The 15,867-nt window shown below is 48.3% G+C and overlaps 5 protein-coding genes across 5 annotated transcripts; 2 read left to right on the forward strand and 3 right to left on the reverse strand.

The window, feature by feature from the left end:
• Nucleotides 1-1,209: 1,209 nt before the first annotated feature.
• On the forward strand, nt 1,210-4,913 carry RhiXN_00429 (DNA mismatch repair protein MutS; the record flags this gene model as incomplete). The annotated part of the gene is made up of 12 exons (XM_043320248.1): nt 1,210-1,320; nt 1,381-1,441; nt 1,493-1,669; nt 1,723-1,883; nt 1,937-2,097; nt 2,196-2,628; nt 3,299-3,388; nt 3,453-3,582; nt 3,633-3,721; nt 3,768-3,878; nt 4,187-4,435; nt 4,578-4,913. 12 exons carry the CDS (start codon nt 1,210-1,212, stop codon nt 4,911-4,913), a joined length of 2,109 nt encoding a protein of 702 aa, XP_043179260.1.
• A 640-nt stretch (nt 4,914-5,553) lies between these two features.
• On the reverse strand, nt 5,554-6,774 carry RhiXN_00430 (glycoside hydrolase family 16 protein; the record flags this gene model as incomplete). The annotated part of the gene is made up of 3 exons (XM_043320249.1): nt 5,554-5,702; nt 5,754-6,230; nt 6,285-6,774. 3 exons carry the CDS (start codon nt 6,772-6,774, stop codon nt 5,554-5,556), a joined length of 1,116 nt encoding a protein of 371 aa, XP_043179261.1.
• Nucleotides 6,775-7,636: 862 nt separating this feature from the next.
• On the reverse strand, nt 7,637-9,412 carry RhiXN_00431 (major facilitator superfamily transporter; the record flags this gene model as incomplete). Its single annotated transcript, XM_043320250.1, has 3 exons — nt 7,637-8,194; nt 8,242-9,277; nt 9,351-9,412. 3 exons carry the CDS (start codon nt 9,410-9,412, stop codon nt 7,637-7,639), a joined length of 1,656 nt encoding a protein of 551 aa, XP_043179262.1.
• A 291-nt stretch (nt 9,413-9,703) lies between these two features.
• Nucleotides 9,704-12,063, reverse strand: RhiXN_00432 (MFS transporter, acetyl-coa transporter; the record flags this gene model as incomplete). The annotated part of the gene is made up of 12 exons (XM_043320251.1): nt 9,704-9,817; nt 9,874-9,896; nt 9,948-10,109; nt 10,169-10,292; nt 10,342-10,417; nt 10,468-10,578; nt 10,650-10,806; nt 10,871-11,070; nt 11,120-11,261; nt 11,311-11,377; nt 11,433-11,692; nt 11,745-12,063. The coding sequence occupies 12 exons, from the start codon at nt 12,061-12,063 to the stop codon at nt 9,704-9,706; spliced, it is 1,755 nt and encodes a 584-aa protein (XP_043179263.1).
• Nucleotides 12,064-12,529: 466 nt separating this feature from the next.
• RhiXN_00433 (glycoside hydrolase family 16 protein) lies at nt 12,530-14,317 on the forward strand (the record flags this gene model as incomplete). Its single annotated transcript, XM_043320252.1, has 4 exons — nt 12,530-13,781; nt 13,845-14,028; nt 14,099-14,229; nt 14,283-14,317. 4 exons carry the CDS (start codon nt 12,530-12,532, stop codon nt 14,315-14,317), a joined length of 1,602 nt encoding a protein of 533 aa, XP_043179264.1.
• Between the last annotated feature and the right edge of the window lie 1,550 nt (nt 14,318-15,867).

Raw genomic sequence — 15,867 nt, forward strand, 5'->3', positions numbered from 1 at the left:
CTGAAGTCCATCAACTTTGCCATATCCAAATGTAATTACCCATCGCCTCTACTCTTGCTTTCGTAGTCATATCTTTAAACGTCCTCTCTGCCCACGCCAGTGATGCGTGCTACATTGTATGCGTCGCCGGTAAGTGCTATCTGAGAGACTCTACTAGTTATCAATCATCGATTGTTTCTTCAGCCGACGTAGTTTGTTGCGCCACCGCTAGCGGGGTCGGCTTATTTGTCTTTGGGGTTGGTATACCGGGAGGGTTGGCTGCCTGCTCGGTAATCCTAATGGCTTGTATATCGGCTTGCGGTCCTGGACCTGTCCCTCAGGTTGGATGACGGCCATCAGAGCTGACAGTGGATCGTGAGGTGGTCTATGATGGCTGATTTTCATGATCCTGAAGGTATGGACCCATCACTGGCAGCTGAGACTTGTCTGTAAATACGCTTGAAAATGCTCTTTCTGAATGAATGAACTACTTCGCTGTGCATACATGATCGTCTCATGAGGAAGGGAATCGAGGCCCCGATCCTAAACAAGCATTCTGGATCCCTTGCGCCAAAGGGCTCGATTACTTTGAGGTGGCTATACATGGAGCCACCTAATACGGCACATTCCTCCAATCGCTAGATTATGCCAACGAATTGTTAGCTAGCGTTTGTATCCCACATACCAATTGCACGAAGCCGAGGGTTTATCGGTCGTATTTATGTCTCCAACACAGAGTATATAGTGATCAGCACGATGAACACCCGCATAGATGACGTTCTGCTTCAAAATACGAAGATTTTATAGTTGCGATCGAGTGAACATCTGTGATCATCACTGGGAAATTACTCGCTATCTGAAGGTACAATGTGCTTGGCTATTGCAGAAAAATACATGACGACATGGTGGCCCACTTCTGAATACAGTAAATGTAAAGTTGTCAACGCTAAAACCCAAGAAAGAGTGTAGATCTGAGATTAATTCACGTGACCAAAAATGATGTTCAGGATTGCCACTCTCATCCACCTCACTTTGTTTCGGACTAGCTTGCATATTTTGAAGCTAACCTTTGAACGCATTAATTCATACCATCACAATTGTCACAAATCTAATCTCCACGAGGCCAGCTCTGTCCCAACGCTTCTGCCGAGCTATTACCCTATGAGATGTGTCCTACGAACACGAGTGATACCTCCCAGAGGCTACAAGGCCCATAACGTTACCCCGACTATGGTCCATGGGAAGTCTCGGAATATCTCTCTGTCTCAGAGGTCTATGCGGGCGTCAGCCATTCCTACACCGACCTCAAATCATATATACACTACTGAAGAGCTTTGGAATGTCAGTAGATATCCATATCCAGGCAATGATCTTGGTGCATGCCATCTGATATCTGGGTAGGAAATCCAAGAGGAGGAAATTCAAGAAAGGTTGGTGGAAGAATCCAGAGCCAAGTCCACCAGTGAGCACAGTTTATCTCACCTCTGCCTCGAGGAACTTAGTGAACACTAAGCTACTCGAGTTCGGAGGAAACCCAAAGAATCCAAATCCACTGGAGCTTCTTCAAAAGCCGAGAGCCGATCCCAGGCGGATAAGCTCCTACCAAAAACTAGACAGCGCCGCAAAGCGCCAGAAAGTCCAAAGAAAGAGCCCAAAGTGAAAGGTGTTCTGAAGACTCCAAAATCACACCGTATGTGCTACTTTAGAATGGTATAGCCGGCCACTTGGGCTGATGTTACCTAGTGCCCAAGACCAAGTTGGCTCGTGAGATTATCGAAAATCACGCCAAATTCCCCCATTGTATTCTCTTGACCCGCGTTGGTCAATTCTACGAATCGTATTTTGATCAAGCTCCCGAAGTGGCCAAGCTCCTTAACATCAAGCTTGCTCAACGCCGATGGGGCGTCAGAGGTCGAATAGTAAACATGGCAGGCTTCCCCCTCATTCACCTCGACAGACACCTCAAGACCCTAGTTCAGACAGAAAAGCGATTCGTTGCGCTTTGCGAGGAATTTCGAAAACCTGGGGCACCTCAGGACCCAAAAAAAAGTATGGGCCCAGCCCCTTCGAACGACGAGTTGTCCGGATTGTTACTCCAGGAACGTTGATCGACGAATCGTTTGTTAACCCCTACGATAACAACTATGTCTGTGCCATAGTACCGGGCGAATCAGATTCTAATGACATAGGAATCGCATGGATGGACGTTGCTACAGGGGAATTCTTACACAACTTTCGAATTCAACCCAACTAAGGGACGACCTGGCGAGGATCAACCCTCGTGAAATCGTCCTGGATAAATTCCTAGAAGGGCCTGAAAACGTAGACCACCCCATTCATGGAGCTTTGGGGGACAGTACGATCAGCGTCGCCTACTGCGATGCCGCTAAAGAACTTGATGCTACTTCCCTGGAGATGCGCACTCCGCCCGTGATCGTGGATAATATCACTAATGTGACAGTGTTGGATGCTGCCGCGGAACTCGACCTGGAAGACATGCCAACCACTCCTGTATTTTCCCCTGCGGAAACTCTTGCGATACGATTGATTAGCGCGTTTCTTCAGGCCAATTTGCGAGAGAGTATGCCAAAACTTACAACACCGGTCCGTTTTCAAGAGGATGCACGGATGCACATCGATGCGCATACAGTGCGTGCGCTTGAAATACAAAAAGGGTCTCAAGGGGAGAGCAGTGTTGGTAGCCTGCTTTCAGTCGTAAAACGTACGGTGACAAGCTCAGGCTCAAGGTTACTTTCGAGGTGGTTATGTGAGTATCTGAGTTATCAACTACATAACACTTTTATTCTTCCCCCAGGTGGTCCTAGTACATCAGTTCAAGAAATCCGAGCACGCCAAGCTTTGTAGCCCTCTTTTATGCCCGTCCTCATCTCCGTCGAGATATTGTAGCCCTGCTTCGGAAAATGGGGGATGCTACCCGACTTGTCCAAAAGTTGATTCTAGGGAGGGGGGATGCGGATGATCTCTTGGCCATTGCAGAAACAATCGGAGTGCACGCTCATACCACTTCACGCCTTCAGTTTGAGACCACTATCGCAGAACGGCCCCAGAGAATGAAGACAGTTTCATAGCTTAGGGTTGCTATTAGGAAGGGTATCAGACCTTTCTCAACTTGCAGAGAAGATTGGAACGGCCGTACATGTCACACCTTTACTTCTAGGAGAGACCGAGGCACCTCCCAAAGTAACCCCAGCCGTTGGGCTCCCCGAATCCCCAGGTGATTACGTTGAGTCTAAAAATTGGTCCATTAAACCTGAGTGAGGGTTGCTGGAGCATTTTTATCGACACTGACAAAGTCTAGCTTCAACCCCGAATGAAAAAACTCCACAAGAGGCTCAAAAAACTCAAAGATCAACAAGAAGAGATGCAATGGGGTCTTCAATCGAGTATGGTAAGCTCTTTCCTTTAAGATGAAGTATATTTTGCTACAATTACTCAGGTATACCAACTTTGAGCTTGAAGATAGGATTCCTCATGGAATATTCGTCCACGTTGCTAAAACTAGAACACACGGAACTAAACTGCGGAATAACGAATTGTTTATCCTCTATCGAAAAGCGGAAGCACTGAGAGTTATTTCACAAGGTATAATGCTCTATTATTTGAATCGTACCGAGAACCTATCATTTATGAAGCCCTGGAGCAACTTGGTACGGAAATTACCGAGTGTCAAGCTGCCATCCTTCAGGCCGAGCGAAATGCTCTCGAGTCACTTCGAGCGGAGGTATGTCCTTTACGTTGGGAATATGAGCTCATTCAACTTATTGCAGCACGAATTCCAGGTAGCCAGTTGCGCAGTCGCATTGCGCCGAAACGCACGAATTATTGACGAAATCGATGTCACAGTAGGATTCGCAGAACTTGCTGCGCAGATGAACTTTGTCAGGCCAGTAGTGAACGATAGGTTTGCAAATGTTTCTATTTAAACGCGCATATATTTATGTTGCGATTCCGCAGCTTAAACTTTCTCACCGTCAATGCGCGGCATCCGCTGTTGAAATCGGCTACTCAACTCGGGCCGAGTGTTTACACCCAATACGGTGAATCTAGGACCTGACTCTCGACTTATGGTGATTACTGGACCAAACATGGCAAGTGTAGTCTATATGCACCACATTCCTTCCTCTAAACTCACAGATCACGCTACTATTCCGCCCGCTCCACCCAATTTTGTCTGGCCTTAATATAGGCCGGAAAATCCACTGTCCTACGGCAATCTGCACTTATCGCAATTCTCGCTCAGACTGGTTCTTTTGTACCCGCTGACTATGCGGAAATCGGCGTCGTCGATCGCGTGTTTTCAAGGATTGGAGCTCGTGATGACCTATTCCGTGACCGAAGTACGTTTATGGTTGAAATGCTCGAGGCAGGCGAGATTCTCCGCAGGGCTACTGAGCGTTCGCTGGTTATTATGGACGAAGTCGGGCGTGGGACAACAGTGAGAGACGGGCTGGCTATCGCTTTTGCAACGCACATCATTTGCACTCTAAAAATCGATGCCGAGCCATGTTTGCGACACATTTTCACGAAGTCGCGATATGCTTGGATACTACGAGACTCTGACTGACTCTGCGGTGCAGCCACCCGGAAATCCGAACATGCAATCACTCGAATCAGTTATCACGCCCCACTGCGCCCGCCCGCATATATCCTTCTTTTGCACCGATATCACCTCGACCGGCGACTCGATCACAGACGAGTTTACTTACTCTCATAGGCTACAACCAGGCGTTAATAGGGAGAGCCACGGGTTACGAGTCGCCCAACTCGGTGGCATGCCGAGCAGTGCGGTAGAGGTTGCGAGACGTGTCATGGAGAGACTTAGGGATAACGGACCCACTGAGATCGCAGCAGCGACAGGCAATCTGTTCTGCAAGTGGGGCTTGGCCTCGGACTTGGGAACAGGGATGCAATGAGGAAATTGGAGAAGATTTCTAGAGCTAAATCATTCTCTAAACATGATCAGACATCACACCATTGCTTTTGTTCATTACATATATTCAATTGGAGAGCGCATCCGGCATAACTGACTCCAGGAGGCGACATAGATAATGAGTTACAGGTTATTTGATACAATAGATAGGGTGGATCGTATAGATCACAGGGCAAGTTAGGCTGAACGAGTAAGAGAGAGCGATACGAAAATCTAACATGGGCACCAATGAAACCAGCCAACGACCCAAAAAGGAAACTCTGAACGAATCGATAATATATGCATAGGTCATTCCAGGGATAATTCATGTAGTATAAACCTTGACGCTCTTGACCTCCCAATCTACAGAGAAAAGACTATCAATCGAGGTAATAAATCATGTGGGACTTGGAGCTTACACGCATCTGTGAAAGCAGCGCCATTGTTCCGTATGTAATCGAGGCAGTTGCTGACACCCGTAGAAGCTGAGCAGCTCTCCGTTTGGCCGCCAGCCCCAGCTGCCGTCCAGGACCCTACAGAACCTGCCCAGTCGCCACTGACAGAATTATCAGACCCCGTATACAGTTACAACATAAAAGCCTTTACTTACCAGATCGTAGACGTAAATATGATTTGGTGGTTCTTCAAATACGTTGCGGGGTCACAGGTGTGCTGGGCCAGTTGCCAGAAGGTGTGCCCCAAGTTGAAGGCTGAGGTGCTTCGGAGGTGATGTCCGACGGGATAGCATTACGAGGGAAAAAGTACACGGATACACCGGTAGATTGCCACAACACTGTAATGTGTCAGTTTCCCGAAAGCATAGGCTAGGAAATATTTAACTTACGGGCATACGCACCGCCCCCATTGTCGTTGAAAGGTTTGCCGTAGCTGTTGGACTGGGTACTGAGTTGCCCACACCCCATGTTGCCCGTTTCTTCTGCAGCACAATTTGTTGAAGCAGCCAAGGTGCCAGTGGATCCATAGTCATTGGATATAGTGCATCCGACGGCCGTGTGCAAGGATGCCTGGTTCCGAACATAACCATTCACACCTTCAACGATATCTATTTCACCGTTATGAGGCCAATTCGGCACGTCGGTTGTCCACCAAGCGGGCCAAGTACCACATCCATGAGGCATGTGGACCGCATCGAGGATAGCAAGACCGCCATTCATAATATACTTTGATGAGATTCGAACAGATCTACGATTACCAGTGACCTGTGTCGTATTCTCTATACGCATTATAGCGTGTCCTTCGGATGTGATCTCGATAAGTCCAGCATTCTGGGCATTTTCTCGGCTCTGATAGTCGACGGCGCCTGGGCGATAAATAAGCTCTGAGAAGACATAAATGAATTATAGTTGAAACACACCATTTGTGGGGTCGCTCGCTGACCAAAAGTCCCATTGGTCGAAAAAATTGCTGCCTTCCATTCTTTGCTGAAGCCTCCAAGTGGAGCTTGGGGTAGCAGCTGAGGATGTGGCTGTGGAGGTCGAAGTCGAGGTCGAGGTCGGGCTAGAGCTAGAGCTAGGGGAGCTGGGGGCCGATGTAGTCGAAGCTCGAGTTGTAGTAGGGCTTGTGGAACCACTCGTAGATGTGCGAGTACTCGTCGACGAACGAGTGGTTGAAGAACCCGTTATCGATGTGGAATTGCCCCCACCAGGATATCCGTTGCTTGGACGAATGCATCGCTTGACAAGCTGGCCGGGTATGCGGCGATGGAAGGCACGGCGTGGGTGAGAGCTAGAAAGCGCACGGAACGATATACTCAAATCCCGCATAAAGGAATCCACTACATTGAGCGATTGAGCTGCTGAAGGTATCGCAAGAGCTGCGAGTGCGAGAACGATAGTTGGTTTCATTGAGGTCGTAACGAGTGGTAAATATGTCGTCTATTGGGAAAAGATGTCTAGATGGGAGAGAAAGCTCGTATTGGACCAGCCAAGAGGGGTCGATCGTCTGGTTCGTGAAGGAGAGAATGATTCTCGCAGACCTGTTTATACTTCCCAAGTGAGAAACATTCGCTATCCACGCGGCAACCGACCAGACCGGCCAAGATTCCTCAGGGTTGGCATCGGTACTACTTGGCACTCGTCCGCGCAAGCTCTCCCCAGTTCCCCGGGTCTGAAGTAAAAGTACCAATTGCAAAGGCTCGAGCTCCAGATTAGTTTCGCTCCACCCCCGCACTCCATGGTGGGTTTTCTTCTAGGAGGAAATAAGGTTAGCACTTTGGGAGCGAGTCGCCGGGGACCCTTAATGCCGAGCTAGCCGTGGCTAACCGATCAGTAAACAAGGTCACGTGAGCGGCCTGCCTCGAGGCACGAGATCTTTTGGCTCATTCTCGAACTGCGTTCAAGACGACAGCCGAGTCCATAGATAAGCTTACACATCTAGAAGCATCCGATTTCCCGTCCGCAGTCATAGAAAACCTGTGTTTTACGCCGTGGGCTTGATGATTCACACCCACCACGATATCATGACACATTCCACGCGTTTTTCAACCCAATTAACCATGCACCGCGTTTGTAAGTAGTCAAAAGGTACCTATTTATATTGAAATATTCCCAAATTTATAAACGAAGAATCTGTACGTTCCAGCTACTTTTAACAAGCCTATTGATATTGAAATCATTATCATTTCCTAACAGTAGCCACGCATCCACAAGATATTCAGACCAGATAAAACCAAATGCTAAATAAATCACCATTGAAATACATCAAAATCTAAGCGGTCGTATTTTCAGGAGCCTTGTGGCCCAACCTCTCCTCCTCGGACAAACTCTGCCTCTCATCGACCTTGTAGTTCCTCAAGAACAGAGAAGCAACAAACACAATAAGCGAAAGACAGAGACCTGTGATGGCCAAGTATCTCTGAACATCACTGTACGCGGCGATCACTGCAGTTCTCTCAGGTGTCCCGACCGGGTGGGAGGCGATATAGGTGAGAGGAGATGCATAGACGCTAGCAGCAGCCGTCGCATCGCCCAAGCGCTGCGCCAGTTTCTTGGGAAGTGTTTGGGTCCAGATAGCGGTAGAGATCGCATTACCCAACGCCGACCCGATCTGATAGAACGAAAGGTACAGCGCGGTCATGGTCGCCATTTGTTCGTGGCTTGAAGCAGCCTGGACGAGCGCCTGGGTGGGGTAAGGGAACAAACCACCGCCGAAACCGAGCACTATTTGAGCACCAATCATTCCCGGCGTTCCTGCACTACCGTCGCGGAACTTGATCAGGAGGCCCATGGCAAGGATGAAAATGAGTGTGCCGGCAACGACAAATGGCTTGATGTATCGGACTTGCGAATGACGAGTCCAGCGGCTGCGCCCACTAACACAGAGGTAAAGGAGTAGAGCGAAGTAATGCGAGTAGCCGAGACCACGCTCTCGTCGAATGATACGGCCAGTACAGTGTAGAGAAAATCGCCCTGGAGGTACCATGACATGTTAAGGCCAACAGCGACGATCATACCCGCGAGGATCGTACGGTTGGTGAACTGGTCAAAGGGAACAGCAGGGTACTTGGCAAACTTGATCTCCCAAATAAAGAACGCAGGAACGCAAACCACGACGCCGATAACGAGCATAACAATAATATGCGCACTCTTCCATGTATCCTTGGTACCAGCAGCGAGGGTAAGCGGGAGAAGAACAAGAGAGAGCATAGCAGCGAGCAAAATCATGCCGATGACATCAAGTTCCCAGGTCAACTCGATAAAAGATTCGACGAAGCTGCGTTTATTTGGTACCGACTTGGGAACGAGCTTCCCTTCGCGCTTGGCGCGATAACGAGCATATATGACCGAACCAGCGACAGGAGCAGCGCATACAGGAAGAATGATGCACCACATCCCAATACCCCATCTCCAACCGGCATGGAGGAGGACCGCGGAAGCGAGGTCGCCGGATACCCATGTATTGATAATGAATGGTAGCGCAGGGATATATGAGAAAAGAACGCGGTCCTTCAAACCGGTAAGGTCTGCAATCAGGACTTCGATGAGGAGCATAAGCCCCGTGTACCCAATTTGGTAGAACAACTGGCCAGTCACGAACATCCGTACGCCATTGGAAGCTGCGACGAGGATCGTACCAAAGACGTAAAAGGTCGTAGCGAACAAGATGAGCTCTAAACGACCAAAACGATCGGCGACGCGCGCATAAGGAGGCTGGATAGCGGCGCCGCAGATGGCGCGGACAGTATTGAACGTGCCCAAGAGTGAATGCTGGGCATAGTCGTTAGTCGCGTAGGTCTGGTATGTGTAACGCGTTTGACCATCGAGTCCGTAAGCATACGCAACAAGAAATACGCCAAAGAAAAGGAGGCATTTTGATTTGAGGTCAAAAGACGACGAAATAGCCGCGATCCTACGGACACCCTCGCGTGTGCGTCGTTGCTGTCCTCAGTCTCAGAGTATGCGGACGGATATGGTGCGCAGACTTCTCGTCCGAGGACAAACTAGTCTTTCGATGCGGCGGCGATTGGGGAGGAACAGCAGCCATATTCAAAAAAGAAGCCGACAAGGAGGGACGACGAGGCTCTCCCCCCTTCTCAATCTCCACTTCTTATATCTTCAGTCGCTCGCATAACGGTGGTTCGATGGGTTCGGTCCATCTCGGGCGACTGAAAGTTCCCGGTGAGGAGCCTCTTACGACATCATATCTGATAATTGATCTTATCAGCATTATTGGCGTTCCTGATCAGCGCGCCAGTGTTTCAAGCTGAAAATTATCTGGGCCGCAGATTAACCAAGTAACAATACCTCCTAATGAAAATGAAGAAAAAACGGTTGTTCAGCAGAGTACCCCCGCGGGGAAAAGCGGACAAGCACGAGCCGGAACGGCATGGGATGGAATTCCGAAAGGTACGCGACGGCTCGGCTTGGCGCCTGAAGTTACTATGTGGGTCTAGAATTGTGTATATTATTTTCCTACATAGGTAAAATTTATATACTAGTATTGACTCTCCATTGCGAACGCTTCAACGCTGTATATGCGCCATCAGTATGAAAATAAGGCAAATGTCGTAGCGACGAACCTTGAAGTCGTTTCGCAGTTGGCCAGATGTAGAAAACTAATATAGAGGCACCCAAGCCGATACATATCCAAGATACAATGTAGTATCCGTCTCGTTCGGTTACGCACGTACCACCCAAGTCGGTGCACGTTGCCTTACCGTGTTCGGATACACACTCGGTGGCTATGGTACAATGTGATATTAACAACCAGCATATCTCCCAAGAGTCATATCAGACTAACCCTTCATGAGGATCTCAGACCCCTCTTGTTCAACATGGCATGTCGCCTCGCTAAACATATCTACTCCCTTGAGCACAAAGTACCGCGGCCAAGTTCCACCGAGGTTGCTGACGGTATTCAGGAGCTATTACCAGTTCAGCAACGGTACCCGTTTAACCCGCAATATCACCTACAGTCATATAGGTTCCTCCAATGAGCGGGTCCGAAATCTGAGTATGGAAAGCCGAAACACCGACAAATTGTACCGTCCTAAAAATCTGGTCAACAGCCTGGTTCGAACGTGATTAAAATATGCTTACGAAGAGAAAGAACCGAGGACCGTAAAAGCTACGATTCCCCAAAAGTAGCTCGACGGAACAGGTTGATGTTTGGGAAGAAATAGACGAGTGCCATAGCGCCAGCGGCAAATCCTAGCCGAACCCAAAATGCCCAGAGCCACGGACGGAGTGGGCGTGAGCCACGAGACCAGGAGGCTGCGTACCACCCGCCAATAATTTGGGCTGGAAAGTCGATGAGTACAGCTAAAGCGAGGTCTTCTTTGCTGAGCCCCTTTTCAACGAGTTTGAGCGATGTGACGGCATCGTTGGCTTGAAACCCAATTTTGGCGACTAGATGAATGATACAAATGGATTGGACGTCTAGAGAGGAATGAAAAACGATGGTTTAGGCCACTGAGTGTTCAAAAAGAAGTGTAATACAGACGTTTGAGCTTGCAGATACTCCACATGATCTCATACACTTTCTTGAGGTTGAGGTCTGGGTCGTCCGCTGCAACTGGGTCTTCCTTCTTGAAAATCAAAAGGCCAAGTGTGACGGCGTAACAAGCGAAGCCCCAGAACTGAAGATATGCGCCAAGAGACAACAACGGTATCTCTGAAGGTACACTGCGGAAGTATTTATTTCTAAAAGGAGAGTGAGCAAGTATAATGCAGAGATGGAAAAAAGACTCACGCAAAATCTGCGCTATTGAATGCCAAGAATACAGTGAAAGAAAGGAAGTATCCTGTGTTTAATCCAATAGTTTGAGCTGTGGAAGCATAAGATAGATTTTCTTTGGAAAGGAGTGTCAAGGCCCAGCCGTCGACAGCAATATCTAAGGCGAATATCAATATATCGTATTTAGAGGAGAGAAAAAATCTTACCCTGAGTTGCAGCAAGGAATACGAGAGATGTAAAGATAGTGGTAAGTTGGTTGACGTCTGGCTCCGGCTGCACAGGTAATGTCAATTATTTAACAATGGGACCTCCAGAAATATGTACTCACAACATCTATCAAGCTCTGTACATGTGAGCTCATCCAGAGCATGAGTGAGCCGATGATAAATTGCATTGGAACGATCCAGCTTTTGCGTCTTCCAATTGTTGGGCTGAAAACTGAGTCGACAATTGGGCTCCAAAATAATTTGAGACTGTAAGGGTATGTGGCCAGAGAGAACGCCCCAAGCTGTGAATAGCTAAGTTTGGATTTTAAAAGGAATGGGATGGAGCCGAATGCGAGACCGATTGGGATGCCTTGAATTAGATCTACCATAACGATGATCAGCACCGAACCAAGTTATGTTGGAGACGCACATACATAGAGTAATAAGTAATGCCATAGCAGCCTTGTCCTTTGAAGACATTGGAGCCTTAAGTCTCTTCTCCTCATCGTGGTGTTCAGGCTCGGGCTCCAGTCCTTCGGCCGCCGCTTGCCGCTCGCTTTCTCCAAGCAAGCTCATGCTGACCTCTTCGTCCCCGACTTTGTCACTTTTTCTTCCATTGGCGCGAGAGGCACGTGCTTTAGTAGTTGAAGGGGAACTGAGGACCTCCATGTCGGTAGTAGGAGCGGGAGATGGAGATGGAGAGGGACGGGGCTTGTTGCGTTTACGCACAGAGCCAGTTTTTTGCGACGGCATGCGGATTCGAACCTTATGCACTGCTCCCTCTATACAGTCAACGCTACAGCAACAGAGACTCAGCCAATCGAACTGTGGCCGCGTCTGCTAATTTCGGAATAAAGACAACTTTGGAAGAGACGTGGCGGATCGAGCTAGACGATGGGCGCTTAGCACAATTAAGCTGAGTCAGCCACGGGCAAGGTGAGCTGATTGGTCAGCATCTGTGGCTCTGCTCCGTCTGCCTTGGCCTGTCTCGCCTGGCCGCATTAGGACCGGTGCCTCGTGTCCGCAGCATGGAAAGGTAAATCAGGCTTGGCTTCTCTTTTCCATTGGTATTAAACACAGGGTACAGCACATCCCAATGTCCATCTTTACCCCCACCAATACAAGGCCTGACCAGCAGAGCTTTACATATTGCTTTCTGCTTGGCTGGCCGAGCTCTCTATAGAAACTCTCGCTCTGATTATAGACTTGTGATACGACGATGAAGGCGTTCACTATTCTCGCATTTGCCGGCATTGCCGCGGCTCAGCTGCCATCTTTTGCAGACTCGCTCAATCTCGTAGACACATTTATGCATGACTTGCAAATCTCATTTCATGAAATTACTGGAGACCATCCTCGTCGTTCTTTCCATAAGCGTACTCCCGGGAAATTGGCCAAACGATGCATTCGTCGGCCATCAGGCTACCCCGGGCCCGGAGGTAACACCACTACCACAACCCGTTCTGCTTCAGGATCCACATCCTCTACGCGAACATCTACTCGTGCGTCTGGATTACCTTCAATTTCAAGTACAACGCTAATCTCCTCATCGACGCTGGCGTCGACTACTTCTGATTTTGTTTCAACCATTCCCACGACACGCGCATTCCCTACGTTTTCTACTACCACATCAATCATTTCTACTTCTTCCGTGCCTGTTACTTCCACTATCTCTACTACTTCCACCACGCCCATATCTTCTACATCTGCCACCTCTTTCTTCCCACTTCCCATTCCTACTTCAACATCTATAGGCACTACTACACGGACCTCGTCGAGTACTAGCTCATCGACTCGTACATCGAGCAGCGTCCCAAGTAGCACTTCAAGTAGCACATCATCCGCACCCACTCCCAGTTCCACATGGACTCTACAAACCAGGATGGAAGGTAATACATTCTTTGATGGCTGGGAATTCTGGTCCTACCCAGATCCAACAAACGGTAACATTCCATCACCTCAAAGTCCCTCTTTTACTAAGACTATATCGACAACAGGTGCAGTAGACTATCAGAACCTAGATGGCTCCTCGTCCGCTGGACTGCATGAAATCAACTCGGACGGACACGCCATCATGCGCGTCGAAACCACGCAGCAAGTTTCAGGAAACCGCAAGTCCGTGCGTCTTCACTCGCATGTAACCTACAACGGTGGCTTGGTCATTCTTGATGCGGTGCACATGCCTTATGGCTGTGGAACGTGGCCTGCGTTCTGGTCCAACGGTCCCAACTGGCCCAATGGCGGAGAGATCGATATCGTCGAGGGCGTTAATGATTACCAGACCAACCAAGCTTCGTTGCATACCAAATCAGGATGCACGATTCCCCAAGAGTATGGCTCAAGCGGGACGCTGGCTGCGAGTCTGAATTGTGCCGCGGACGAAACAGGTAATCAAGGATGTGGCCAACTCAATTCCAAGCCAAACAACTATGGCAAGTCCTTGAACGATAACGGAGGCGGAGTATATGCTAGTATGTTTCCACGTGCATTCACCCCTATTTTACCCGTTGCTTATTTGAACTTTGCAATTACAGTGAAGTGGGACAGATCCGGTATCTCCATCTATTTCTTCCCTCGGGATGAAATTCCATCGGACATCGAGAACGAAGCTCCACGCCCGGACAGGTGGGGCACTCCCGTGGGGAACTGGCCGGCGCAAAGTTGCGATCCGTTTGAGTTTATGAGCGATCACATCATGATCTTCGATACCACGCTTTGGTTCGTGTCGCATTTCTCCAAACACGAAGCTTGAGGTCTTGACTGATCGACTTTTTTTTTTGCATGGCAGTGGCGATTGGGCTGGAAATGCATGGCAATCGAGTGGCATCGCCGGGCAGGCTCGAACCTGTGCGGACATGACGGGATATAACACCTGCCTTGATTATATCCGCAACGAGGGATCGAAGCTCAAGGATGCCTGTGAGTTCCAGATAAATCAATTAAACCATAAACACGCTAAATTTTGCCCTCAGTCTGGGAAGTCAAGAGCGTCAAGCTATACACGTAACAGATTCAACACCCAATTCCATTGAATACAATAACATAGAAAAATACACAAATCACTCGTTCAGGATCTTCGTTGTTGTTTTTCTCCGGGAGACTCTAGCTTTGGGTTATCTATTGACTTTATCTATCCGGTCGCTGCTATATGAAGCCACACATGGCTACCAGCACCCGGAATATCTATTGTATCGTTATAAGCTACCACTATCCTTGCACGTGTACCACGGCCCGTCTAGGCTGTGATGGTATAGATGAATTGAATGCCAATTGTAAATGAAGTACGGCTGTTCCCCGTAAGATAGTATTTGGATACACGCGCATATAACGTGGACTTGGCATACTCGGCATGGCACGCACTTAAATCGCGCTCACAGGGTGGAAACCTCTAAAAGACCAGATGGTATCGGCTTTAAAGGATTTACATAGCTTTTATAGCACATGCCGCATACATTCACCATGAATATCCAATGAAATAGGTGGTCTTTAGTAAGCGATTCTCGTCGCCTTCAAATCAGTAAACTAATGATAAACCAAATACTTATAGATGTGTAATCTAATTTGCTTATTTTTGTTTGACCACAGCGAGCGGACCCGCCAGGACTAGCTTCCTATATAGTCATATGAACTCAGACATTTAAAAATACTCTGATACTCCAAATACATCTATGAGTTGTATGAGCTAGTATGACTATGTATTACATTACGCTAATTGCTGAAACCTGGACTCATATTCAACGCGGTTTACCCGAACCGGAGATGCATTAATGCCGATTGGAATATACTTTGATTAGTCGGGGATGCTATTATTAAAGAAAGGAACCTACGGGGGCTATATAAACGATCTCGTGGGTAACGAACCATGGCTGGCGTCGAACAATGATCTTCTGCCAAAATTTTCCAGGATAGCCACCTAGGGTAGTATACTTCCAGACTTACAAACATGAGACCATTGTGCCTTCCCATTCTCTGATGTGCTGATTTTCTTCATGAAGGTGTCGCTAACGATGTCGTTTGTCATTCTTCTCCACAAAGAAGGCACTTGAGTGGAATCCATGATCACTGCTTATGATCCGATGTTTGTTGACCATGAATCGATAGGTTCCGGAATGCCTGGTGACGATTCCAACGCGGGTACATTGGATATGGCGGTGGTTGCAGGATGTAACCGTAGTTTGGAATGGTAAATTTTTGGGTTGACAAAATTCATCATTTTTGATCCGATTCACTAATTATGAGCCGGAGAGAGGGCGTTAACAAGCATGTGGTGGGGTTGCTAATGGAAACCCCTCTCCCAATGTACGTGGATATAATCGGTGCGCCGTCTGAGTTTCCTAGTAAGAGCTAAGAGACTCGGGGCGTACGCCTAGTATCTGTATTTTGGGACACTGAGGTCACGAGCCACCAGAGGAATACCGAAGGTAGAAATCAATGGTGATCAGCAGAAGTATCGGCAGCCGAGTGACTGATGGCGGGGATTGGAAAATCAAAGGAGGTAGGAGCACATGGTATCTCATTAACCAATCCAAGTGACCTTGATTCCTGCGCTGGAATGAC

The sequence above is a fragment of the Rhizoctonia solani genome, chromosome 4 (assembly GCF_016906535.1).
Source record: "Rhizoctonia solani chromosome 4, complete sequence".
In the NCBI taxonomy this organism is placed as follows: Eukaryota; Fungi; Basidiomycota; class Agaricomycetes; order Cantharellales; family Ceratobasidiaceae; genus Rhizoctonia; species Rhizoctonia solani.